This window comes from Bombina bombina, chromosome 1 (genome assembly GCF_027579735.1).
Source record: "Bombina bombina isolate aBomBom1 chromosome 1, aBomBom1.pri, whole genome shotgun sequence".
Classification (NCBI taxonomy): domain Eukaryota; kingdom Metazoa; phylum Chordata; class Amphibia; order Anura; family Bombinatoridae; genus Bombina; species Bombina bombina.
The window spans coordinates 342,675,894-342,703,703 of NC_069499.1; the positions used below are offsets into that span (position 1 = coordinate 342,675,894).

General features: G+C 38.4%; 1 protein-coding gene across 2 annotated transcripts in view; it reads right to left on the reverse strand.

Annotated features, from left to right (window-relative positions):
* Positions 1-27,810, reverse strand: part of LOC128645282 (sterol 26-hydroxylase, mitochondrial) — a 122,206-nt gene that overhangs the window by 56,352 nt on the left and 38,044 nt on the right. For both annotated transcript variants that reach the window (XM_053698146.1, XM_053698145.1), the window contains exon 2: positions 6,274-6,464. In XM_053698146.1, coding sequence (XP_053554121.1) covers positions 6,274-6,422 — 149 coding nt within the window. In that variant the 5' untranslated portion in view covers positions 6,423-6,464. The remainder of the gene's footprint in view (positions 1-6,273; positions 6,465-27,810) is intronic.

Genomic DNA, 27,810 nt, shown 5'->3' on the forward strand with positions numbered 1-27,810 from the left:
AGAGGAACTTCGCTTTGGATGGGGAGTAGAGGTGAGGTTAAGACCTAGATTACAAATATAAATATTGTAGTATTGTAATATTTGGGTGTGCCCTCTTATTATGAGTTGTGTTTTCTTGGCACCTAACCCTATACTATTTCCAAAAAGCGATCACTCATCTGCCCAGGTTTTTAGCCCAACCCATTGACTAATATGAGGGGGTAGCGCCAAGGGGATATCACTCAGCCCTGCTCCGGTCTACTAGATAACACAACAGTAGAGGTGATCTTCTTGTGAGTTAACTAAATATATTCTAATATAGCTTTTCCAACTGTATTTAGCAAATTTACATGTACTCCACTTGTGTATCTCACTTGAAAATGCCTCATACTTCAAGGAGACTTCTGAGGACCCCTGTGACCATTAAAAAGACAGTCTTTGACCACTTCACTCAACCACATAAAGAACCAGAAGAGATGTCGAATGATGACCTCAATGACTCAGAATCACTAGGAGATGACTTTCAGTTTAGCTCACATCCCTCCACTAAATCACAACACTTCATCACTGAAGTAACCCTGAAAAAAATGAATGCTTGCCACACAAACTCGTTCTATCACACAGGAGATTCAGAGAAGCTTTGCTGAACTGCAGAAAGATATATCTGAAATAGGCAAGAGAGTAGACACTCTTGAAAGGAAGCATGACGATATGGCTACAGATCAGTGAAACCTTTTTGCATACTCAGAAGCCCTAGCTGATCAATTAACACAACTTGAATTTAAGCTAGCTGATGATGAAGATCGGGCCCTTAGAAATAATATTCGGTTTTGAGGGGTCCCAGAGGATGTTTTACCTACAGACCTTCAGAACTTCCTAAGAGACCTCTTCAGTGAAATATTGGGCCCCATTGAGGGCATGATATCTACAATGGAAAGAGCTCACAGAGCACTAAGACCGAGGACAGTCTCACAGGACAAGTCAAGAGACATGGTCTGTTTCCATAGCTTCGTTTTCAAGGATAAATTGATGCAGGCTGCCTTTAGAAGGCTGAAGCTCTCTGATAAATTTAAGGATATATTAAGTTATTGCCTGATTTGTCTGCATATACCCTTCAACAGCACAGACAGTTTCAGCCAATCACCTCAGTGCTACGTAGATCTGACATAAAATACAGATGGGGCTACCCAACTTAACTGTTAGTCACAAAGGAAAATCAGACCCACATGATCTCTACTTTGCCCCAAGGTATCTCTCTCCTTACGCAGTGGGGTCTCCAAACTGAAGCAACACGGACTCAATCCTCTCCACAACAGAAATTGCGGGCATCTGCACCCGAATGGTCTGTTACAGATCAAAGATCGGAAAGGCAAAAGAACCTGGCAAACCAAGTCTCTTCACGGCCTCATACACCTCTGCCTTAAATGTAAGCTCAAAATAACTGACCTTTTACACTCCCTCTATTGGGTGCACCTATTATAATGACCAGTGGCTGACAATTTAGCGATGCACAATGTACATCTTTTGATTGCTGATAAACTGTTACTTCAATATACAAGTTTAGTTAATAAGATTATCTGGTTACATTGTTTTCTTGATACTGGAGTTGGGTTGGCACAGTACCTGATATAAGACCAAATCACCCCCAATGGATGGTATCTTATCTTTCCTGGTTTTACTGGACACCATTGGTTCATAACACCATAATTCCCCCTATTTTTGATTTAGCCCATTCATAGATGGATTCCATTAGATTCCTGACCCATAATACTAAAGGCCTCAATTCCCCCTTCAAACGGAGCCTACTAGCTCATTCTCTTAAATATCATAGTCCGGATGTAGTGTTCCCCCAGGAAACTCATTGGCAATCAGACACTTCCCATAGACTTCACTCCCACACCTACACAGCTGTGGTACACTCCCCATTCACTAAAAAGGCCAGAGGGACAGCTATTTTGATTAATAGACGATTGGCATTTGAGCAAATTCAAGTGATTAGGGACCCACAGGCCAGATATACTATTCTAGTATGCAACCTAGATCATGTACTCTCCCATTGGTTTCAATTTACCTGCCTAATACATTCTAAGCCACATGTCTTCAAAAAATACTATAATTAGTGGAGAAAAATAGACAGGGTAGAGTCATCTTGGTGGGGGACTTCAATATGACCTGGGACAGTAAAGTCGATCGTAAAACTGTAACTCCAACTGAAAAGAGCTCTCAATCATAACTTCTATCTGTCAAATTTAAAACCCTTATGTCCCAATTTGGCTATTTTGATCTCTGGAGATCTCTTCACCCTAGAGATAGGGACTACACCTATTACTCTCATTCTCACAAAACATACTCTAGACTCGACCACATATTCTGCCTAGTTGAAACACTAGACTCAGTCACACGTGCCAACATCTCTATCTGCCCCTGGTCAGATCATGATCAAGTCACAACTGATTTACAATCTATTGGCAGCCCTAAATTTAGGAACTCTTGGTCCCTACCTCATAATATTTTATCAGATATCCCTTTTAGGGAAGAATTAAGAAAGGACATTATTGAATTCATCAGAGGACTCTTTATCCGCAAACAGGCCCATTTCAAAAAGCTGGCTGGAATTACTTTGGCCCAAGCACATAGTAAACTTAGAGCTTTGGAGGGTTTCAATCATTCTAACATCTCTGAACCCACAACTGCACAAATTAATGCTATTCAAACCCATATTAGCCAACTAGAACTACGCAGAACACAACAAAATTTAGCAAAATTAAAACAAATCTTTTACCATAAAAGCAACAAGGCTGACACCATGTTGGCTAACAAATTGCGTCACCGTACCAACACATCCCGTATACATCAGATTAAACATGACAAAAAAATTATTTGATTACCTGCACAAATTGGTGATAGCTTTGCAGACTTTTACTCTAAACTATATAACATTGAAAAATCAGAACATACTAATCCTACATCACCACAATGCATCCGACAGTTTCTTGACTCCCTGAAACTACCGGGTTATACGGCAGAGCAACAAGACTCACTGACTACCCCCTTTTCCCTACTAGAAGTTATAGAAGACTTACATACAGGAAATATCCCCCTTACTTCTTAGATTTTTTTAATTAGCTAAAATAGAGGGTAGCTTTAAAAAAGAGTTTTTATAAGCTAATATTGTCACGATCCCTAAACCAAATACAGACCCCACTCTGTGTTCAAACTATAGGCTTATCTCATTGATTAATGCAGATGTTAAAATATACTCTAAACTTCTTGCAAACCGTATATGTAAGACACTACCAGGTTTAATTAACTATGACCAAGTAGGTTTCATACACAATAGGGAAGGACCAGATAACACTAGGTGCCTTATTAACATTGTCTGTGAGTCTACAAGAATGAATAAACCCTTTTCAGTCATCTCCTTAGATGCTGAAAAAGCATTTGATCAAGTTTGATGGACTTATCTATGGGAAACCTTGAAGGCCTTCAAGTTCCCCACAGAAACTTTATCTGCCATTCAAGCTTTATACTCTACACCGACAGCGAAGGTGAAAGGTCTGGGTTTCTAATCCTCACCGTTCTCAATTATGAATGGTACTAGACAGGGCTGCCCCCTATCACCACTTTTGTTTGCCCTGGAAATCGAACCCCTTGCTGAGCAGATACGAGTGGAGACAGATTTGAAAGGAATCACATTATTTGGCAAAAAACAAAGTTGCACTATTTGCCGATGAAATTACCATATTCTCGGCAGACCCAGCACACACTATTCCCAAACTTATGGCAATTCTAAAAGAATTTGGTAATATGTCATTTTATAAATTAAACACAGCAAAAAAAGAGATTTACTGGTGGAGGTATTCCCAAGAATATATTCAAAACCTAAAAGATAGGTATAATTTCTATTTGACGACTAGATACATCACACAACATGGGGTTAGAATATCTAATAGCATACCACAGATGATTAAGGATAATTACATCCCTCTGTTAGCGAAATTGAGAACTTTAAAGCACAAATATCTAATAGCATACCACAGATGATTAAGGATAATTACATCCCTCTGTTAGCGGAATTGAGAACTTTAAAGCACAAATGGAACCACATTACATCCCTCTGTTAGAGGAATTGAGAACTTTAAAGCACAAGGAACCACAATTCTATCTCGTATCACATCCCTTAAAAACCTTCCAAAGCGTACATATATTTTTCGATGTCTCCCATTTAGAGTGCCCACGTACCTTTTACTCCAATTTCAAAGTGAATTATCCATGTACATCTGGCAGGGCAAACCACCTAGAATAGCTCACAGAATCTTACAACATCCTATTTACCTAGGAGGCTTGGCCTCCCCATCCATGGTAAAATATCACGAAGGAGCCATGCTTACACATATATCCCAATCAGGGGTGACACAATCTCCTGACAAATGGAGGGACATTGAACAAGCCTCTCTCCCCTACAAGATTCACCTTAAAGACCTAATATGGACTCCAGCCCACTGTCACAGAACCTTCGGAATTACAAACTCTGTAGTTCTGGAGTGTCTCTCGGTATGGGACAGGATTCATCACCGCACACTAATAGGCCTGCATCCATCACCCATCACTTCCATAGCCGGATTGTTAACGGGTTTAATGGAAACTCACCCTAATAGAGGGGCTGGTCTAGGCATTAAACAAGTATCTGACTTTTGGTCTACCACCTCCCAAGATAATTTTATTGCCCTTGACCAATTGGAAAATCCTATCAGTATGACCCCCTTAACTGTTTTGAATTCACCAGGATTAAGAGCTTCCTTACGAGTTGGGGTTTTACCCCCAAATCCTCTAGACCCCTTACTCCTTGGGAGTCCATCTGGCAAAGGGGCCACAGGCTTGGGAAACTGTTGTTCACACACTACAACCTATTGGAAGGCACCATGCCACCTGAATTAGCATCCCATCTTTATAGATGGGATACTCTTTTGTGCACTACTACATATGGTGGGAATGCCTAAAAGTTAAATCTATTTGGAACTCGTGCTTTCTAGCTCTCTCCAAAATGAAGATTCAAGTACTTAAAACTCCAGCTATAGCTTTGTTACATGTAGGCCTGCATACTCTTCCTAAACACCATAGTCTACTATGTATATTCCTTTTTTTCCTCTATCAAAACTAACATAGCTAGGTCCTGGAAAAAGGAATTTCCCTGAAAATGGCCTGAAATCTTAAACACAATGGCATATTTATACACTATGGAAAAGGACATTTTCCAATCGCTTAACAAAACAGACCTATCTGAACCTGCATTGTCGGACTGGAAAGATAAGCATAACACCCTCTGGTACCCCTCTGCCGTGACAGATTCTAACCCACCATCTAATGTACTGTAGGACCCCCCTTCTTTTGTCAATGTAAACAGGATTATTACCTGACATCTTACTGACCACAACCACATCTCCCCCATCCCTTCCCCGCCTCCCCCAACCCATTCCCACTTCTCCCCTTCACTATAATAATTCTGCAATGTAATGCATCAATCCTTTTAGTATTTATTTTGTTAAACACTCACTTTTTAATGATATGGAAGCTTTCTGTAAAAGTTGATGTCTTTTATTTGGACCTGCGTGTCCACATATTTTTACTGTGTGTCTGTTGGAATAGGGGACTTGCATGTTCCCACTTCTTTGCATATTTTATTCATTGTCATATATAACCTTGTTTGTATTTTGAATATAAATTTTAAAAAAATTATTATAATAAAAAAAAAATGGTTTGGATACATTTCTGTCTAGAAACAGAATACAGGGATATGATTACTTGTGTTAAATGGGTCACCTTTTAATCAGATTAATTTAAGCTCAACTGGAGCTTTTTTGTAAGTATATTAGATTTGTATAGGTTGAACTGTTGAACTTAATGGACTTCGGTCTTTTTTTTCAACCTTATCTACTATGTTACATGAAACGCAAATACTTTCTTTCGTGATTCAGATACAGCATAAACGTATGTATTTCTATTATGCAATGTACTTAGTTCTGATTGTAATCTTTTCTTGAAGAGAATACCTAGGTAAGTATAGTGAATGTGTCAAGACTGCTTTTGAGCATTAGACAGCAGCAGTGTCTGCACTAGGTATAATATTGTAAAAAGCAGTCTGCCAAATCTGTCGCCATATAGCTATTTAGACGTGCACACTGCTGAGACTAATTACCTGCTTTTTTTGTACTTGTATGCTCTATCTGAATCATGACAGTTTTATGTCTTTTTAAACACAGTGCAGCTAAAGGATTAGGTGAGATTTTCTCTTACTCTGTGAAAGGTCCATATGTTATGTTCCGCTGGTTCCGGTGCTCTTTCCAGATGTCATTTTTATTTCTCATGGGATATTTTCCCTCCTGCCTCAGCACCACCTGAAGCATTTCAGGGTCAGCAACATATATTGTCCTAAAAGGTCCCATTACTGACTTCCATATTGGTCCATAGATTTTCTTGTGTGCTAACTGTACAAATAAAGAATAGAAACTTCAGTGAGTAGGTGCAAATCTTCCAACAATACACTACATGCAAACACCCAACTAATATGATACATTACAATATATATCCACAAATACAATATAATAAAAGCGCTCGCACTGTAGATCAAAAATTTAAAAAAAGTAAAAAATAAAAATCTACTCTACACTAATATGAGTGTATCAATAAAATAACTGTCTGACTGACCGAAAATACTCACTCCATGTAATTGCATTACAATGCCTGCACATTACAAATTACTATCTACCCATCAGATTCTTGGATGCTGTTTAAAGTGCATGCACACTTGGGCGGGCGCACGCCCTAATAACATAGCCATCAGATTGTGGGACACTTGTTAGAGTACATGTGTGAAATACTAACACAATTACAAACGCATTTATATATATTAATTAAACCTGCCACAAACTGCCACTATATACATAACGATTACCAAAAAAATATAGAATAAGGAGTGCTAAAAGAAGCAAAAGAGTACTGGAGGACTGATTTATTTAAGTCTGATATAAAAACTTTCTAAAAAATGCCAAAAGACTGGATCAAATAGACATTAAAAATAAGTATAAACAAATATTGGGACGTCTCCCTTAAAATCTCCTCTTATCCTCTAATTATATGCTGCTAAAAATTGGATATATAATCCGTATATATAAGATGCAGGTATATGTATTCTTATAGAGAGACTGCAGCGATAGACATACACACACAAACAAATCCTTAAAATGCAATATAGAAAATAAATCACAACATAATGCAAATGAGCCTTCTAATTTAGGGTAACTCATATGAAAGCTGTATCTTGAGCAGCTATATATAGGAAAGTCTAGTGATTCTAGTGATGAATCTGCAATGATATCCTTGTATGGGCTATAAAAAGCTTGATACTAAACAGTCTCAGTTATAGACAAAATGCGTTGTTACGGCACCTGTGTTTGAAGACCAAAGTTCTGAATACTGTCAGATCACTTGAGTTTGAACACTGAAAGTGTTCTGTGTAAGAATCCCGTTAAGTCAGTTTGAGGAAAAAACACCTTACCGTGAGCAAGGATTATCAGCTGTATACTAAGCCACAATCGCGGAATCTCTCAGCGTCCTGCTCCGGCGGTTTCCTTTTTCCACTGACTTGATGAAGCGGTGATGATACTTTAGTTACGGGTATTTTGGATTCATAGGATAGTTGCACGCACACAGCGTGAATAAAGCACATGTGTTTAATACACGAGAACGGCGCGTTTTGCCCCTAATGTGGGGCTTTATCAAGACATGATTAGTGTACTTGGTGTCTCCTTTTAAATATCCCTCCTTGGGATTTCATTGGTTCATTTAAGACTCCCAATTTAATGTGGGATCTTTCTTTAATCTTTCAAATTCCCACGATATATTTGATAGTGTTATATTCGCTACTTGTATTTATGCATATTATTTTACAATTCAAAGTATACTGATAGCCGTTTTCAGTTATAAGTTATTAAACAAATTTGCATGTATAAAAGACTAATTTTACCATTATATATCATATAAAATGATTTTGCTTTCTGTGCTAACATTGTAATATCCCCTATATTGCTTAACCTTCCCCAAACATCCTTCTTATGGAACTAATATATGTTGGGAATATCCTAGTATGGAATCATACTCATATATGGACTTATAATACCAGAAAGGGGGAGACATCTAGTTCTGAATTTAAGCCAGAAGGATGCAGAGCCTGCATATTGTAAATGAGTTCTGCCTCCTTCCTTAGCAGCTTTTGTTAGAAGTTTCCACCTCTCCAATCTGGTTTAACTTTCATGATACTCTAAAATTTGAAATCACTTAAATTATTCTTGTGTGTTCACATGAAAATGATTATATAGGTGCGTGTCTAGATTACCCTTCTCAATACAGCACAGATGTTCTTGTATCCGTTCTCTCCTCCAATGTCCTAGTTGTCTCTCCAATATACTGTTTGTGACACAAGCATTCTATAATGTAGATCACCCCCCTATATCTTGACATCTAACTAACCCTTTAATTTTGTGTATAAACTCATTTTGTCTTGATTTTATTTCCTTACACTTACTACTGTATCTACAAGATCTACATCCAAAACAGGGGGAAAAAAAACATTCAGTAAATTCCCTTGTATGTCACCTTCCCTTAGTAATCTCTTCTCTCCTTTTTTAAACTCACTCGGTGCCACTATACTGTTCACATTTCTAGCTTTTCTATAGACTATTTTTGGGGAGTTAGGCATATTATCCCCTATAATGGGATCTGTCTGTATTAAATGCCAGTGTTTTTTCATACTCTTTTTTTGGTAGGTGGTGATCACAGTTGTAGTCTGTCACTAGAAGTTCTTCAAGTTTATCTGTTGATTCGTTTTTTTTCTTCCTTTTTATAGGTCAGCAAGCTATTTCTATCCTTCACTTCTACCTGTTCCTTTGCCCTTTTAACTATATCTGAGTTGTATCCCCTTTCCCGGAATTCTTTTCCAAAACCTGTACTTGCTCATTGTATTCTGAGAGTCTTGAGCAGTTTCTTTTTATTCTAAGATATTGCTGGAATTTGAAAGATTCCACCTTAAATTGGGAGCCTCAAATGAACGAATGAAATCCCAAGGAGAAATATTTAAAAGGAGACAACAAGTACACTAATCATGTCTTGATAAAGCCCCACATTAGTGGCAAAACACATCAAACACATTGCAACACTAAGGGCATTTTCTTTTACCTGAGGAGTCTATAAGGCCAATGGAGGTAGAAAGAATAATGCAGTAAACGGCCGTTCTCTTGTATTAAACACATGTGCTTTATTCACGCTGTGTGCGTACAACTATCCTACAAATCCAAAATAGCCAGAACTAAAATATCATCACTGCTTCATCAAGTCAGTGCAAAAAGGAAACCGCCGGTGCAGGATGCTGAGAGACGCCGCAATTGTGGCTAAGTATACAGCTGATCATCCCAGCTCACAATAAGGCATTTTTTTCCTCAAACTGATTCTTACACAGAACACTTTCAGTGTTACTTTGGTGATCTGACAGTATTCAGAACTTTGGTCTTCAAACACAGGTGCCGTAACCAGGCATTTTGTCTATAACTGAGACTGTTTATAACCAAGCTTTTTATAGCCCATACAAATATATCATTGCTGATTCCATCACTAGAATCACTAGACTTTCCTATATATAGCTGCTCAAGATACAGCTTTCATCCGAGTTACCCTAAATTAGAAGGCTCATTTGCATTAAGGTATGTTGTGATTTAATTTCTATATTGTATTTTAAAGATTTATTTGTCTGTGTATGTCTATCGCTGCAGTCTCTCTATAAGAATACATATACCTGCAGCTTATATATACGGATCATATATACAATTTTTATCAGCATATAATTAGAGGATAATATAGATTTTAAGGGAGACGTCCCTACATTTGTTTATGCTTATTTTTAATGTCTATTTGATCCAGTCTTTTGGCATTTTTTAGTAAGTTTTTATATCAGACTTAAATAAACCTAATTTTATTCAGTCCTCCAGTACTCTTGCTTCTTTTAGTGCTCCTTATTCTACATTTTTTTGGTAATCTATATTGTGTTGGCTTTAACTTTGGGAAGGGTTAGCTTGAATAAGATCTTTAAGATTACATTGCTGTGCACCCTGTCCTCCATTGTTTCACACTCTATACATAAAGCACATGTACCATTTACATAATATTACTGTATCACTGAGCAGTACCACTATATACTTAAATAACATGTACCATTTACATAATATTACTGTATCACTGAGCAGTACCACTATATACATAAATCACATGTACCATTTACATAATATTACTGTATCACTGAGCAGTACCACTATATACTTAAATAACATTTACCATTTACATAATATTACTGTATCACTGGGCAGTACCACTATATACTTAAATAACATTTACCATTTACATAATATTACTGTATCACTGGGCAGTACCACTATATACTTAAATAACATTTACCATTTACATAATATTACTGTATCACTGGGCAGTACCACTATATACATAAATCACATGTACCAGTCACATGATATTACTGTATCACTGGGCAGTACCACTATATACTTAAATCACATGTACCAGTCACATGATATTACTGTATCACTGGGCAGTACCACTATATACATAAATCACATGTACCAGTCACATGATATTACTGTATCACTGAGCAGTACCACTATATTCTAAAATCACATGTACCAGTCACATGATATTACTGTATCACTGAGCAGTACCACTATATACTTAAATCACATGTACCATTTACATAATATTACTGTATCACTGAGCAGTACCACTATATACTTAAATCACATGTACCATTTACATAATATTACTGTATCACTGAGCAGTACCACTATATACTTAAATCACATGTACTATTTACATAATATTACTGTATCACTGGGCAGTATAACTATATACTTAAATAACATGTACTATTTACATAATATTACTGTATCACTGGACAGTACCACTGTATACTTAAATCACATGTACCAGTCACATGATATTACTGTATCACTGGGCAGTACCACTATATACATAAATCACATGTTCCATTTACATGATATTACTGTATAACTGGGCAGTACCACTATATACATAAATCACATGTACCATTTACATGATATTACTGTATCACTGGGCAGTACCACTATATACATAAATCACATGTACCATTTACATGATATTACTGTATCACTGGGCAGTACCACTATATACATAAATCACATGTTCCATTTACATGATATTACTGTATCACTGGGCAGTACCACTATATACATAAATCACATGTACCATTTACATGATATTACTGTATCACTGAGCAGTACCACTATATACTTAAATAACATGTACTATTTACATAATATTACTGTATCACTGGACAGTACCACTGTATACTTAAATAACATGTACCAGTCACATGATATTACTGTATCACTGAGCAGTACCACTATATACATAAATCACATGTACCAGTCACATGATATTACTGTATCACTGAGCAGTACCACTATATACATAAATCATATGTACCATTTACATGATATTACTGTATCACTAAGCAGTACCACTATATACATAAATCACATGTACCATTTACATAATATTACTGTATCACTGAGCAGTACCACTATATACTTAAATCACATGTTCCATTTACATGATATTACTGTATCACTGAGCAGTACCACTATATACATAAATCACATGTACCATTTACATGATATTACTGTATCACTGAGCAGTACCACTATATACATAAATCACATGTACTATTTACATAATATTACTGTATCAATGGACAGTACCACTGTATAGTTAAATAATATGTACCAGTCACATGATTTTACTGTATCACTGGGCAGTACTACTATATGCATAAATCACATGTACAATTTACATGATATTACTGTATCACTGAGCAGTACCTCTATATACATAAAGCTAGGCTTACCATAATTTTTAGAGGTGAAACTGGGACCACCTGGCGCAGTGCCAGCGGGGGTGTGGTCAGGGGTGTGGCCAAGGGCGGGGCATTTGCCGAACGGAACTAATTTTTAAGTTAAAGATAAATTTGACAGTTAAAAATAAGAAACTAAACTCTTTTTTTCAAAATAACATTTTATTAGTCAGGAGGTAATGTAAATAAAAAAAAACACTTAGTGCAACAATAAGAACTTGCAAAATCCTCCTTAGGATGCGTCTCTATGCATCCCATAGATAAAATGACTTAATAATCGAAAATGCAATGCAATATACTCTCCCTTTTGTTAACAGAAAAATAAAACCATAACAATAAAATCAAAGTGAAATATATCTGTTTGGTGAATTTGAGGCCCAGATGTGGTGATTCAACATATTTTTCTTGACAGGTAATATTTTATTCAATCACTAGTACTTCCATATTTTTCACTTGAAACAACTTTTCTGAGAAATTGTTTGTTTCTTTTAATTTTTTCATAAAACTCTAAACAGCTTAAAGGCAAATTTATTTTAACCATCAAAAGACCCCTGACTGTAGCTTCCAACATTTGACCCCTGTCTTCTGACCATACATTATTAATTATAGAAAACACTTGTTCAACTGGTGCAGAAGTACCAGGAAGACAAAGAATGTATTCTACTAAAGCATTAAGATTTTGTACCAATATGTTTTTTTCTTTGCAATGAACAAAAAAATCTTTCCACTTTTCTTCATAATTAAAATTTTGTATTGGCCAAATTTCTTCCCTAGAAGCCCAAAAGCTCTTAGCAATAACCACCTCATCAAATAATTGATCAATGTTTATTGCTTGCTTGCCTATCTTTTTATTTATCGTAACTGCAGACTCTTCAACAGTTGGCCAAGATATGTCTCCAGAATTTAACCAGACAAAGTCTTCTGCCTGTCCAAAGCTTTCCTTCCATAGGTCTAGGTATGAAAGACATCTTTCATAAAATCTTTCAAATTCTCCCTTCACTTTTTCAATGTTACCACCATTTTCTTCAAGTTTTCTCAGCAAAGCCTTTGCTCCTTGAGGTATAAATTCACACTGTTTCCGTTCATTGATATTTGTAATCAATGTTTGCATTTCTAGTGTGACATCTGCTGCACTGGCATTGTTCTTCTCCATGACCAAAATCACTTTGTTGAAAAGGCTAAGTTGCCCTGTACAAACCATAAATATATTTCAGCACACTCATTGTCAAAGAATTGTTTTATCAATTCTGGGCAGTGTTCTTCAGAACAAAAGTAGGATTTCAAGCCCTCAAAAATGTAAAGAATTCTTTCAACTGTTGGCAGCATTGACAAAAATCTGGTATTACCATGTTGTAAGAGTTTTTTGTATTCCACTCCGACAAAGTCACAAAATTCCTTTAAATGAGTTACACGAACTGTGTATATGTGAAAATATTTAAAAATTTTGACAACAAGTGCTTCAATGTCAATTGGTAATACGTCAACAGCTGTTTGGAGACAGTTGTGCACAATGTGTGCACCACAGCCAATGCCAACAAGGTCCCTTGCTAGTTTAGCTTTTAATCGGCTAAAAACATTGTTCTTGCCTTTTCGTTTTACACCGCCAAAATTTGTGTTACAATTGTCTCCACAAAATCCAACAACTTTTTCGTTTAACCCGTATTTGTCAATAACCGAGAATAAGGCAACAGTCAAGATCTCAGCCGTCTCACCAGGAACAGTTTGCATATCTAAAAATTTGACTTGTACCCCTTGACCAGGTATATAGTATCGAATCATGAAAGGTATCATTTTTACATCTTTTCTATTTGAAGCATCCATAGAAATTGTGACAAAATTTGCCACTGCTAGGTCTTCAGTAAGTTCAGATTTGGCCATTGGTGCAATAACATTCAAAATCACTGCTTCACATTTTGTTCGTGCCAGATGAAATTTTGGCTCAAAGAATTTTGAGACCAACTTTGACGAACAGTCGGATGTCTTGAAACTCAAGTCATGGGAAACTGTGTGAAAAGCAAAGGTAGCTTCTTTAGCGGCAACGAGAAGTTCCAATTCGGTTGTTTCTGAGCTTTTAAAAAAACTATCTACTCGTGATGATGTAGCAACTGAGGCAACACTCGCCTTGTGTTTTTGAGTTTGCAAATGGTTTTTAATATCAGACCTCCCTCCGTGAGACACCGAGAACACTGCAAGACAATGATCACATTTTACCCTGTCCAAAGAAAGCTTTTTTAAAAAAGGGTATTCCTGTTCTAGTTCTTTGGTAAATGTGCATGCTCTTTTCGGCATATTAAATTAGAAATTTAAAACTACAAATATCTACAAATAAATCTACAAAATCTTTGCCAAAGTAAAGTTCAAAATTTTGTGAATGTCAACAGTCTCTTGCACATGAGCTGTGACCACTGTGCAAAGTCCTAAGTGTTCCCCCTCAGCACCTCAGCTTCTTTGTCTCTATGGTAGGTTTCACCTTGGATTAAGTAGAGCTGTGGGATGCCTGAGGCTACGACCAGCAGCTCACTATCTGGTGCACTCCTGTAGAAAAGAAGGGTTAGTGAGTGGTGAGCAAAGTTCAAATGAAAGATCCTTTGCAACCACTTCATTAAAGTCTTACCTGTAAAGCTCCAAGATCGTGGCTCCTGCGAACACTACACTACACTACACTCCAAAGTGTCAAAATTATTCTGAAAAGAAAATATAAATATATATATATATAAATATAAGTGGTGAGCAAAGTTCAAATGAAAGATCCTTTGCAACCACTTCCTTAAAGTCTTACCTGTAAATCTCCAAGATCGTGGCTCCTGCGAACACTACACTACACTACACTCCAAAGTGTCAAAATTATTCTGAAAAGAAAATATAAATATATATATATAAATATAAGTGGTGAGCAAAGTTCAAATGAAAGATCCTTTGCAACCACTTCATTAAAGTCTTACCTGTAAATCTCCAAGATCGTGGCTCCTGCGAACACTACACTACACTACACTCCAAAGTGTCAAAATTATTCTGAAAAGAAAATATAAATATATATATATAAATATAAGTGGTGAGCAAAGTTCAAATGAAAGATCCTTTGCAACCACTTCCTTAAAGTCTTACCTGTAAATCTCCAAGATCGTGGCTCCTGCGAACACTACACTACACTACACTCCAAAGTGTCAAAATTATTCTGAAAAGAAAATATAAATATATATATATAAATATAAGTGGTGAGCAAAGTTCAAATGAAAGATCCTTTGCAACCACTTCATTAAAGTCTTACCTGTAAAGCTCCAAGATCGTGGCTCCTGCGAACACTACACTACACTACACTCCAAAGTGTCAAAATTATTCTGAAAAGAAAATATAAATATATATATATAAATATAAGTGGTGAGCAAAGTTCAAATGAAAGATCCTTTGCAACCACTTCATTAAAGTCTTACCTGTAAATCTCCAAGATCGTGGCTCCTGCGAACACTACACTACACTACTGTCAGGTACTTGTCAGTCAGGTTGTACCTTTAAGCAGATTCTATATAAGGCTACTCCTCCCCCTTCCACCTGCCAATTAATTTAGTTAGAGTTCTGACCAAGTTACCTGGATACAGCTCTCTTACTCGTGGCTAAAATCTATACTTTCAAATCTATTGGATTACAATTATTGAACACTTCTTGTGCCGGACCTGTTGTGCTAAAACATCGCAAAACAAATACCTTATCCAGCTATTTGCTCCTATCAAACCTCCGGATCAAGCTCTTATTACTTGTTGTGGCGATATCATCTGTTACCTTCCTAACATCACAAAGTCAGTTTCCTCTCAAGCCTGCTCACCTATAACCGTCTCACTGACCTATTGAGCTTTCCTAGCCGCTTGTCAGGCTTCCAGCGTCCACTTAACTTTACCGCTCCTGTTGTTTGCAGCTTCTGTGTACACAGCGTCTTCTCAGCCTGTCAGCGGATTCAGCGTGCTGATAGGTTAGACCGCTCACACCCTCACATCCGCTGCTGCTGCAGCTACGGAGCACTTCTCCCTACTCTGTTCTACCGGACTGTATTGCTACACTGATTTGCGACTGCCTCTCAGCTACTACAACTGTTTGATTAATCAAGTTTACTTGCCACAACTCATGTTAACTATTTAAACAGTACAGTTTATGAATTAAATAGACTTTGCTTTCTCTGTGCAGCTTATATAAGGCAACCACTGACTTTCATTATCAATCTGGCATATAATACTGCCTACTACAGCCTTTGGGTTTATCATCCTACTCCTGTAACAAGATAGCAGGAGTCACCCCTAAAATCTCCTTGTATTACTACCTAAAAACAGGGTCTGCAGTTGAGATCCACTCTTTAAGAACTTTTCCTCCTTGCTACCTGACAACTACACTCCAAAGTGTCAAAATTATTCTGAAAAGAAAATATAAATATATATATATAAATATAAGTGGTGAGCAAAGTTCAAATGAAAGATCCTTTGCAACCACTTCATTAAAGTCTTACCTGTAAATCTCCAAGATAGTGGCTCCTGCGAACACTACACTACACTACACTCCAAAGTGTCAAAATTATTCTGAAAAGAAAATATAAATATATATATATAAATATAAGTGGTGAGCAAAGTTCAAATGAAAGATCCTTTGCAACCACTTCATTAAAGTCTTACCTGTAAATCTCCAAGATCGTGGCTCCTGGCGAACACTACACTACACTACACTCCAAAGTGTCAAAATTATTCTGAAAAGAAAATATAAATATATTCATTAAATCATTACTACCAAGGTTCTCTCAGTAAAAATACATGGCGAGTCTGAGTGCTGACCTCTCAAAAACCCTTCTAGTCACCAATAGCTGGGTGGAAGCATTCGGTATAAACCCCTTCACCTGCTGAGCAGAAGGGGAGGTGTTAAGTATAAATGGGAAAGCACCAGGTGCTTCCCTCCTATACCAATATATGTGGCTGAGGGGGTCACTTTGAAAATATAGAATAATGAAATAATAACAAGAATAAACAGGAATTAATACACAAACATTTAGTGAACATCTCAACTAAATCAGAACTTTGCTTTCCTGGCCTTTGGAATCAATGCCTTTCCATTTTACTTGTATACCTAGATAGGCTCAGAGGTAGCAATACACAACTAGGAGCTATCTGATGATTGGTGGCTGCACAATATGCCTCTTGTCATTGACTTACCAGATAGCTGCTCCTTCACAAAGGATACAAAAAAATTAAGGAAATTTAATTATAGATGTAAATTGGAAAGTTGGTAAAAATGATATGCTCTATCTGAATCATGAAAGAAAAAATATTTCATACCTCTTTAAATTCATGTCCAAAATCAAGGTTACCTTAAAAGCACACCCTTATTAATTATTTCATGACCCCAGCAGCACACCGTTATTAATTATTTAATGACCCCAGCAGCACACTCTTATTTAATTACCCCAGCAGCACACCCTTATTTAATGAACAAGGCAGCAAACCATTATTTTTTAATGACCCCCGCAGCAAACCATTATTATTTAAATTAAATAATTGTATGCTGCTGGGGTCATTAAATAGTGTGTGCTGTTACTGTTATAATAGTTAATAAGATAAGTATTATTTATTTATTAGTATTATTTCAACAAGCCTGCTTTGAGCAACATTACACTCCCCAGTTGAAAAATACATAGCTTCTTGCACAGTAGCCCACACAAAAGTATTGTTCCATTGTTTGACATTGCTGAGTTACTCAAACAAAATGATTTTATTATTTAATTATTTATTTATAAATAATTAATGATGATGACCCTAGCAGCACAATATAACCATAATAAATGATGAAGACCCCAGCAACACAATTAACACAATTAATGGATGATGACCCCAGCAGCACAATTAACACAATTCATGATGACCCCAGCAGCATAATTATATTGCCATTATTAATGATGATGACCCCAGCAGCACAATTATATTGCCATTATTAATGATGATGACCCCAGCAGCACAATTGACACAATTAATGATGACCCCAGCAGCAGAATTATATTAACACAATTAATGATGACCCCAGCAGCACAATTATATTAACAATTAATGATGACCCCAGCAGCACAATTATATTAACATAATTAATGATGATGGCCCCAGCAGCACAATTATACTAAAGGGAAAGTCTACACCAGACTTTTTATTGTTTTAAAAGATAGATAATCCCTTTATTACCCATTCCCCAGTTTTGCATAGCCAACACAGTTATATTAATACACTTTTAACCTCTGTGATTATCTTGTATATAAGCCTCTGAAAACTGCCCCTTTATTTCAGTTATTTTGATAGACTTGCAGTTTAGCCAATCAGTGCCTGCTCCCAGATAACTTCACGTGCACGAGCACAGTGTTATCTATATGAAACACATGAACTAACACCCTCTAGTGGTAAAAAACTGTTAAAATGCATTCTGAAAAGAGGTGGCCTTCAAGGTCTAAGAAATTAGCATATGAACCTCCTAGGTTAAGCTTTCAACTAAGAATACCAAGAGAACAAAGCAAAATTGGTGATAAAAGTAAATTGGAAAATTGTTTAAAATTACATGCCCTATCTGAATCATGAAAGTTTATTTTGGCCCTTCAACATAATTAATGATGATGACCCCAGCAGCACAATTATATAAACACAATTAATGATGATGACCCCAGCAGCACAATTATATAAACATAATTAATGATGACCCCAGCAGCACAATTAAATTAACACAATTAAGGATGATGACCCCAGCAGCACAATGATATTAACACAATTAATTATGATGACCCCAGCAGCACAATTATATTAACACAATTAATGATGATGATCCCAACAGCACAATTAAATTAACACAATTAATGATGATTAATGACCCCAGCAGCACAATTATATTAACATAATTAATTACATTAATTATGGCAATATAATTGTGTTGCTGAGGTCATCATCATTAATTATGTTAATTTAATTGTGCTGCTGGGGTCATCATCATCATTAATTATTATGTTAATTTAATTGTGCTGCTGGGGTCATCATCCTCATTAATTATGTTAATTTAATTATGCTGCTGGGATCATCATCATTAATTATGTTAATATAATTGTGCTGCTGGGGTCATCATCATTAATTTAATGATGATGACCCCAGCAGCACAATTTTATATTAACATAATTAATGACCAGCAGCACAATATCACCATAAATTATAATTAATGATGATTGATCAGTGACCCCAGCAGCAATTATTATCATCATTAATTAATCATCATAATTAATTATGTTAATATAATTGTGCTGCTGGGGTCATCATCATTAATTTAATGATGATGACCCCAGCAGCACAATTTTATATTAACATAATTAATGACCAGCAGCACAATATCACCATAAATTATAATTAATGATGATTGATCAGTGACCCCAGCAGCAATTATTATATAAATTACACAACAAATATCTATCATATATCATAATATAAATATATAAATAAAATAATATAACATGACTTGAATGTACATATTACAATCAACACATAGCCTAGCTGTTAGTAAATAAGTCTATACCAGTGGCAGTTACTAACTTAGTAACTGCCACTGGTATAGACTTAGTAAGTAGTAAAAAACGACACATATGATATACTTATGTTATTTAACTTATTATCCTCAAGTTACCTTACTTACCAGGCTCAAGAAGATCGGCAAGAATCAGATTAAAAAACAAAACTGTTCTTTTTTTTTTTCTACCGCTGCACACACAGGCAGTCTGACAGTCTAGTCACAGTGTGCAGCCGCACGATGCTTTTTTAGAACTGGCGCCTAAAACGTAGGATGAAGAAGAGGCGGAGCAGTGGAACACAAAATATCTGTCGGATTCTGCGACCCGTCTGTTGTGGTGACGTCACGGTCGCACATTCCGACAGGCAGCAGAGACTGAGTGAGAGCAGAGTGAGACAGCTGTAAAAGGCAGCGCATGCGCAAAACGCTGGATGAGTGTAGAACACCGGCGGCCGGGACAAAATGTAAAAACGGGTGGGACACTGGGACAGGGGCTCAAAACAGGGACAATTCCGGTAAAAACAGGACGTATGGTAAGCCTACATAAAGCACATGTACCATTTACATGATATTACTGTATCACAGGGCAGTACCACTGTATACATAAAGCACATGTACCATTTACATGATATTACTGTATCACAGAGCAGTACCACTATATACATAAAGCACATGTACTAGTCACATGATATTACTGTATCACTAGGCAGTACAACTGTATACATAAAGCGCATGTACCATTTACATGATATTACTGTATCACAGAGCAGTACCACTATATACATAAAGCACATGTACTAGTCACATGATATTACTGTATCACTAGGCAGTACAACTGTATACTTAAATCACATGTACTAGTCACATGATATTACTGTATCACTGAGCAGTACCACTATATACATAAATCACATGTACCATTTACATGATATTACTGTATCACTGGGCAGTACCACTATATACATAAATCACATGTACCAGTCACATGATATTACTGTATCACTGGGCAGTACCACTATATACATAAATCACATGTACCATTTACATGATATTACTGTATCACTGGGCAGTGCCACTGTATACATAAAGCACATGTACCATTTACATGATATTACTGCAGACATCCCAACCTGCAAAAACTCATTTCCGGGAGGGACCCCCCCTCCCCCCCCCTCGGAACCCCCCTCCCCCCCCTCGGAACCTCCCTTACCAAAAAAAAAAAGATGATGGTAACCGTTTGTGTAACAACGTGTTTGTGACAGGCATACAAAGAAACAGACACTCACACAGACATACAGCTAAAGGGGGGAAGAACGTATGAGAGACGGATTTGGGAGGATATGTTGATTACTTGACAAAGTGTATTAAGTTTAAATATATGTTAATTTCATTGCAGGAAGCCTAGCTGGTCAGCAATTATACCTAATGTGAAGTAAAGACGAGGGAGGAAGGGAATCAGTATGAAAATGAATTGTATACATACAACATAGTCATAACAATAAAAAGTCACGACAATGATCTGACAGAGAGATGTGTCCCACTTACTTCAATCCTATGACGGGTCACAACTAGCTGTACAGTACCGGGTGGTTACCACAGCAACACAGGAAGTGGACCAGTGAAGCAGCCAATCACGAACGTAGATCGCACACTGCAGCCACGCACAGTGAGAGGACTCTGTCTCAGCCTAGTAACAGAGAGCGTGCATGCCATAACGATTTGTTTGTGTTCATTGTCAGATAATTATCACACAAAAAATCGTTATGCACGCTCTGTTAGCTGAAGAAAATCATGAATAAATATATTACCACTTACTAAGACTTGGGTTACACAGGCTTACAGCTGCCTTCCGGCAGAGTTCAATTGATTTGCGGGCGTCAGGGAGGAGGTATTTGAATGCGGGAGACTCCCGGAGCTTCCGGGAGACTTGGGATGTCTGTTACTGTATCACTGGGCAGTACCACTATATGCATAAATCACATGTACCATTTACATAATATTACTGTATCACTGAGCAGTACCTCTATATACATAAATCACATGTACTATTTACATAATATTACTGTATCAATGGACAGTACCACTGTATAGTTAAATAATATGTACCAGTCACATGATTTTACTGTATCACTGGGCAGTACTACTATATGCATAAATCACATGTACCATTTACATATTACTGTATCACTGGGCAGTACCACTATATACATAAATCACATGCACCATTTACATGATATTACTGTATCACTGGGCAGTACCACTATATACATAAATCACATGTACCATTTACATGATATTACTGTATCACTGGGCAGTGCCACTGTATACATAAAGCACATGTACCAGTCACATGATATTACTGTATCACTGAGCAGTACCACTATATACATAAATCACATATACCATTTACATGATATTACTGTATCACTAGGCAGTACAACTGTATACATAAATCACATGTACCAATCACATGATATTACTGTATCACTGAGCAGTACCACTATATACATAAATCACATGTACCATTTACAGAACTTTGGGAGGTTTATCTGATGTACCCTCACAACACTCTGAAGTGGCGGTGAGGGATTTGATGTCTGAAGGAGAAATTTCTGACTCAGGAAAGGTTTCTCAGCGGGCAGAATCAGATTCATTAGCGTTTAAATTTAAACTGGAACACCTCCACGTATTGCTTAGGGAGGTATTAGCCACTCTGGATAATTGTGATCCTATGGTGGTCCCAGAGAAATTGTGTAAAATGGACAAGTACCTAGAGGTCCCTGTATACACTGATGCGTTTCCGATCCCTAAAAGGGTTGCGGATATTGTTACTAGGGAGTGGGATAGACCAGGTGTCCCTTTTGTTCCCCCCCTATTTTTAAGAAAATGTTCCCCATAAATGACCCCAGGCGGGATTCGTGGCAGACGGTCCCTAAGGCTGAGGGGGCGGTTTCTAATCTTGCTAAGCGCACAACCATACCAATTGAAGACAGTTGTGCTTTTAAAGATCCGATGGATAAAAAATTAGAAGGTTTACTTAAGAAAATTTTTGTTCAACAAGGTTTCCTTCTCCAACCTATTGCCTGCATTATTCCTGTAACTACTGCAGCGGCTTTCTGGTTTGAGGCGCTGGAGGAGTCGCTCCAGACGGAGACCTCATACGATGAAATTATGGATAGAATTAAGGCTCTAAAGTTGGCTAATTCTTTTATCACGGATGCCGCCTTGCAATTAGCTAAGTTAGCGGCAAAAAATTCAGGTTTCGCCATTATGGCACGCAGAGCGCTTTGGCTCAAGTCATGGTCGGCCGATGTGTCGTCAAAATCTAAATTGTTAAATATCCCTTTCAAGGGGAAGACCCTTTTCGGGCCAGAATTGAAAGAGATTATTTCAGAAATCACCAGGGGAAAGGGCCATGCTCTTCCTCAGGACAAGCCCTTTAAGGCTAGAAACAAAGCTAACTTTCGTTCCTTTCGTAACTTCAGAAGCGGTCCGGCTTCAGCCTCCACAGCTGCAAAGCAAGAGGGTAACGCTTCACAGCCCAAGGCAACCTGGAAGTCTTACCAGGGCTGGAACAAGGGTAAACAGGCCAAAAAGCCTGCAGCTGCTACCAAGACAGCATGAAGGGGTAGCCCCAGATCCGGGACCGGATCTGGTAGGGGGCAGACTCTCTCTCTTCGCTCAGGCTTGGGCAAGAGATGTTCACGATCCCTGGGCAGTAGAGATTGTTACCCAGGGATATCTTCTAGAATTCAATGACTCCCCTCCAAAGGGAAGGTTTCACATTTCTTGTCTGTCTTCAGACCAGACAAAGAAAGAGGCGTTCTTACACTGTGTAGAAGATCTACTCACGATGGGAGTGATATGTTCAGTTCCAATTGCAGAACAAGGAACGGGCTTTTACTCAAACCTGTTTGTGGATCCCAAAAAAGAGGGAACTTTCAGACCAATCCTGGATCTAAAAATTCTAAACAAATTCCTCAGAGTCCCATCATTCAAGATGGAGACCATTCGAACAATCTTACCAATGATCAAAGGTCAATATATGACTACCGTGGATTTAAAGGATGCGTACCTACATATTCCTATCCACAAAGATCATCACCAGTTTCTCAGGTTCGCTTTTCTGGACAAGCATTACCAGTTCGTGGCTCTTCCCTTCGGTTTGGCCACTGCTCCCAGAATTTTCACAAAGGTGCTAGGTTCCCTTCTGGCGGTGCTAAGACCACGGGGCATAGCAGTAGCGCCTTATCTAGACGACATCCTAATTCAGGCGTCGTCTTTTCCCAGAGCCAAGGCTCACACGGAGATTGTACTGGCCTTTCTAAGGTCTCACGGGTGGAAGGTGAACATCGAAAAGAGTTCTCTGTCCCCGTTCACAAGGGTTCCCTTCCTGGGAACACTAATAGATTCGGTAGAAATGAAAATTTTTCTGACGGAGGTCAGAAAGTTAAAGCTTTTAGCTACTTGCCGAGTACCTCATTCCACTCCTCAGCCATCTATAGCTCAGTGCATGGAGGCAATCGGATTAATGGTAGCGGCAATGGACATAGTCCCTTTTGCTCGAATACATCTCAGACCACTGCAACTGTGCATGCTCAAACAGTGGAATGGGGATTACGCAGACTTGTCTCCTCAGATACAATTGGACCAGAGGACCAGAGACTCTCTTCTCTGGTGGTTGTCTCAGGATCATCTGTCTCAGGGAACATGTTTCCGCAGACCAGAATGGATCATTGTAACGACCGATGCCAGTCTGTTAGGCTGGGGTGCAGTCTGGGACTCCCTGAAAGCTCAGGGCCTATGGTCTCGGGAAGAATCTCTTCTCCTGATAAACATTTTGGAACTGAGAGCGATATTCAATGCGCTTCAGGCATGGCCTCAACTAGCTGCGGCCAAATTCATCAGATTTCAGTCGGACAACATCACGACTGTAGCTTACATCAATCATCAGGGGGGAACGAAGAGTTCCTTAGCGATGAAGGAAGTCTCCAAAATAATCAGGTGGGCGGAGGATCACTCCTGCCATCTCTCAGCAATTCACATCCCAGGGGTGGACAACTGGGAAGCGGATTTTCTAAGTCGTCAGACTTTTCACCCGGGGGAGTGGGAACTCCACCCGGAGGTTTTTGCTCAGCTGACTCAGCTATGGGGCACTCCAGAATTGGATCTGATGGCGTCCCGTCAGAACACCAAACTTCCTCTCTACGGATCCAGGTCCAGGGACCCCAAGGAAGTATTGATAGATGCTCTAGCAGCGCCTTGGTCCTTCAATCTGGCTTATGTCTTTCCACGGTTTCCTCTTCTCCCTCGTCTGGTCGCCAGAATCAAGCAGGAGAAGGCTTCAGTGTTTCTGATAGCGCCTGCGTGGCCACGCAGGACTTGGTATGCAGACCTAGTGGACATGTCATCTGTTCCACCATGGACACTGCCATTGAGGCAGGATCTTCTAATTCAGGGTCCATTCAAGCATCCAAATCTAGTTTCTCTACGTCTGACTGCTTGGAGATTGAACGCTTAATTCTATCTAAGCGTGGTTTCGCTGAGTCAGTTATAGATACTCTGATTCAGGCTAGAAAGCTTGTCACTAGGAAAATCTACCATAAGATATGGCGAAAATATCTTTGTTGGTGTGAATCCAAGGGTTACTCATGGAGTAAGATTAGGATTCCCAGAATATTGTCTTTTCTCCAAGAAGGATTGGAGAAAGGATTGTCAGCTAGTTCCTTAAAGGGACAGATATCTGCTCTGTCTATTCTCTTACACAAGCGTCTGGCAGAGGTGCCAGACGTTCAAGCGTTTGCTCAGGCTCTAGTCAGAATCAAGCCTGTTTATAAACCTGTGGCTCCGCCATGGAGTCTTAATCTAGTTCTTTCAGTTCTTCAAGGGGTTCCGTTTGAACCTTTACATTCCATAGATATTAAGTTATTATCGTGGAAAGTTTTGTTTTTGGTAGCTATATCTTCTGCTCGAAGAGTTTCTGAATTGTCTGCTTTACAGTGTGATTCACCTTACCTGGTGTTTCACGCAGATAAGGTTGTTTTGCGTACCAAACCTGGTTTTCTTCCTAAGGTTGTTTCTAACAAGAATATTAACCAGGAAATAATAGTTCCTTCTCTGTGTCCTAACCCATCTTCAAAGAAAGAACGCCTGCTACACAATCTTGATGTAGTTCGTGCTTTAAAAATCTATTTACAAGCAACTAAAGACTTCAGACAAACATCATCCTTGTTTGTCATTTATTCTGGTAAGAGGAGAGGTCATAAAGCGACTGCTACCTCTCTTTCATTCTGGCTGAAAAGCATCATCAGGTTGGCTTACGAGACTGCTGGCCAGCAGCCTCCTGAACGAATTACTGCTCATTCTACCAGAGCTGTGGCTTCCACATGGGCTTTCAAGAATGAGGCTTCTGTTGAACAGATTTGTAAGGCAGCGACTTGGTCTTCACTGCATACTTTTGCCAAATTTTACAAATTCGATACTTTTGCTTCTTCGGGGGCTATTTTTGGGAGAAAGGTTTTACAAGCAGTGGTGCCTTCCGTTTAAGGTACCTGTCTTGTTCCCTCCCTTCATCCGTGTCCTAAAGCTTTGGTATTGGTATCCCACAAGTAAAGGATGAAGCCATGGACTGGATACACCTTGCAAGAGAAAACAGAATTTATGCTTACCTGATAAATTACTTGCGGTGTATCCAGTCCACGGCCCACCCTGACAATTAAGTCAGGTACATAATTTTTTTGTTTAAACTACAGTCACCACTGCACCCTATGGTTTCTCCTTTTTCTCCTAACCTTCGGTCGAATGACTGGGGGTGGAGCTAGAGGGGGAGCTATATGGACAGCTCTGCTGTGTGCTCTCTTTGCCACTTCCTGTAGGGAATGAGAATATCCCACAAGTAAAGGATGAAGCCGTGGACTGGATACACCGCAAGAGAAAGTAATTTATCAGGTAAGCATAAATTCTGTTTTTTAAATTAATTATTTTTCTGTAGTGTAGGGGTCCCCCCTCCCTGTAATTGTTATGTAGGGTGCAACCCCCATTCCAACCTTTTTTCATAATGCAGCGTCCCTTCTCTCCTTCACCCTTTAATTTATTTTCTTTAGTGTAGGGCCCCTCCCTCTGCCGCTGGGCTGCCCACCCTCCCACCGACACTAATTGAGATCATTACAGACAGTGATAAAGACTGTGTCACTGTCTGTAACGATCTGGCATCCTGCCTTCATATGGTAACAGATCATGCTTCGTTACCATATGAAGGCAAATGCTGGAAGCCCACAAGCAGAAAGTCTCAGTTGTCACCTAGACAAAATAATAGATATGTGCGTTTCGTTTGGCCCAAATTTTGGCCGATTCAGAGATTCGAATGCATCTGAATTTCCGAATCGGCACCATAACTAAAATACCAAAAAAATGAATATATCAGTTTCCGAATTTTCGGATCCATTCTTTATTCATGTTCGGAATTTTTCATTGTTCTAATCTAAACCGCAGTTCCCTGACATCGCGGACACTAACTAAATCACTAAATAATCCTATTAACCCCTAAACCACCATTCCCCAACATTGCCAACACTAACTGAACCTATTAACCCCTAAACCACCGTTCCCAAACATCGCCTACACTAACTAAACCTATTAACCCCTAAACCGCAGTTCCGACATCGCTGACACAAACTAAACCTATTAACCCCTAAACCGCAGTTCCAAAACATCGCCGACATGAACTAAACCTATTAACCCCTAAACCGCAGTTCCTAAACATCGCCGACACTAACTAAACCAATTAACCCCTAAACCGCAGTTCCCCCGACATCGCCGACACTAACTAAACCTAATAACCCCTAAATCGCTGTACACCCACATTGCCAAAACTAACTAAACCTATTAACCCATAAACTGCCGGCCCCCACATTGCAACAATCTAAATTAAACTATATTTACCCCTAAACCTAACACCCCCTAAGTTACAATTATTAAGCTAGATACAATATAACTATTTACTAACTACCTAGTTAAAAGAAATACAAACTTACCTGTGAAATAAAAATAAAACCTAAGCTTACACTAAAACCTAACATTAGCAAAATAAAAAACCTAACATTACAAAAATAAAAAACCTAACTTTACAAGAATAAAAAACCTAACATTACAAAAATGCAACCGTACCCCAATATAAAAGGGGTACCTTGCATTGAATCCTCAGTGTGCAGCGGACGATCGCATGAAGAGGACCTCCACGTTGGACCGATGGACCTCCGCCTCCGCGC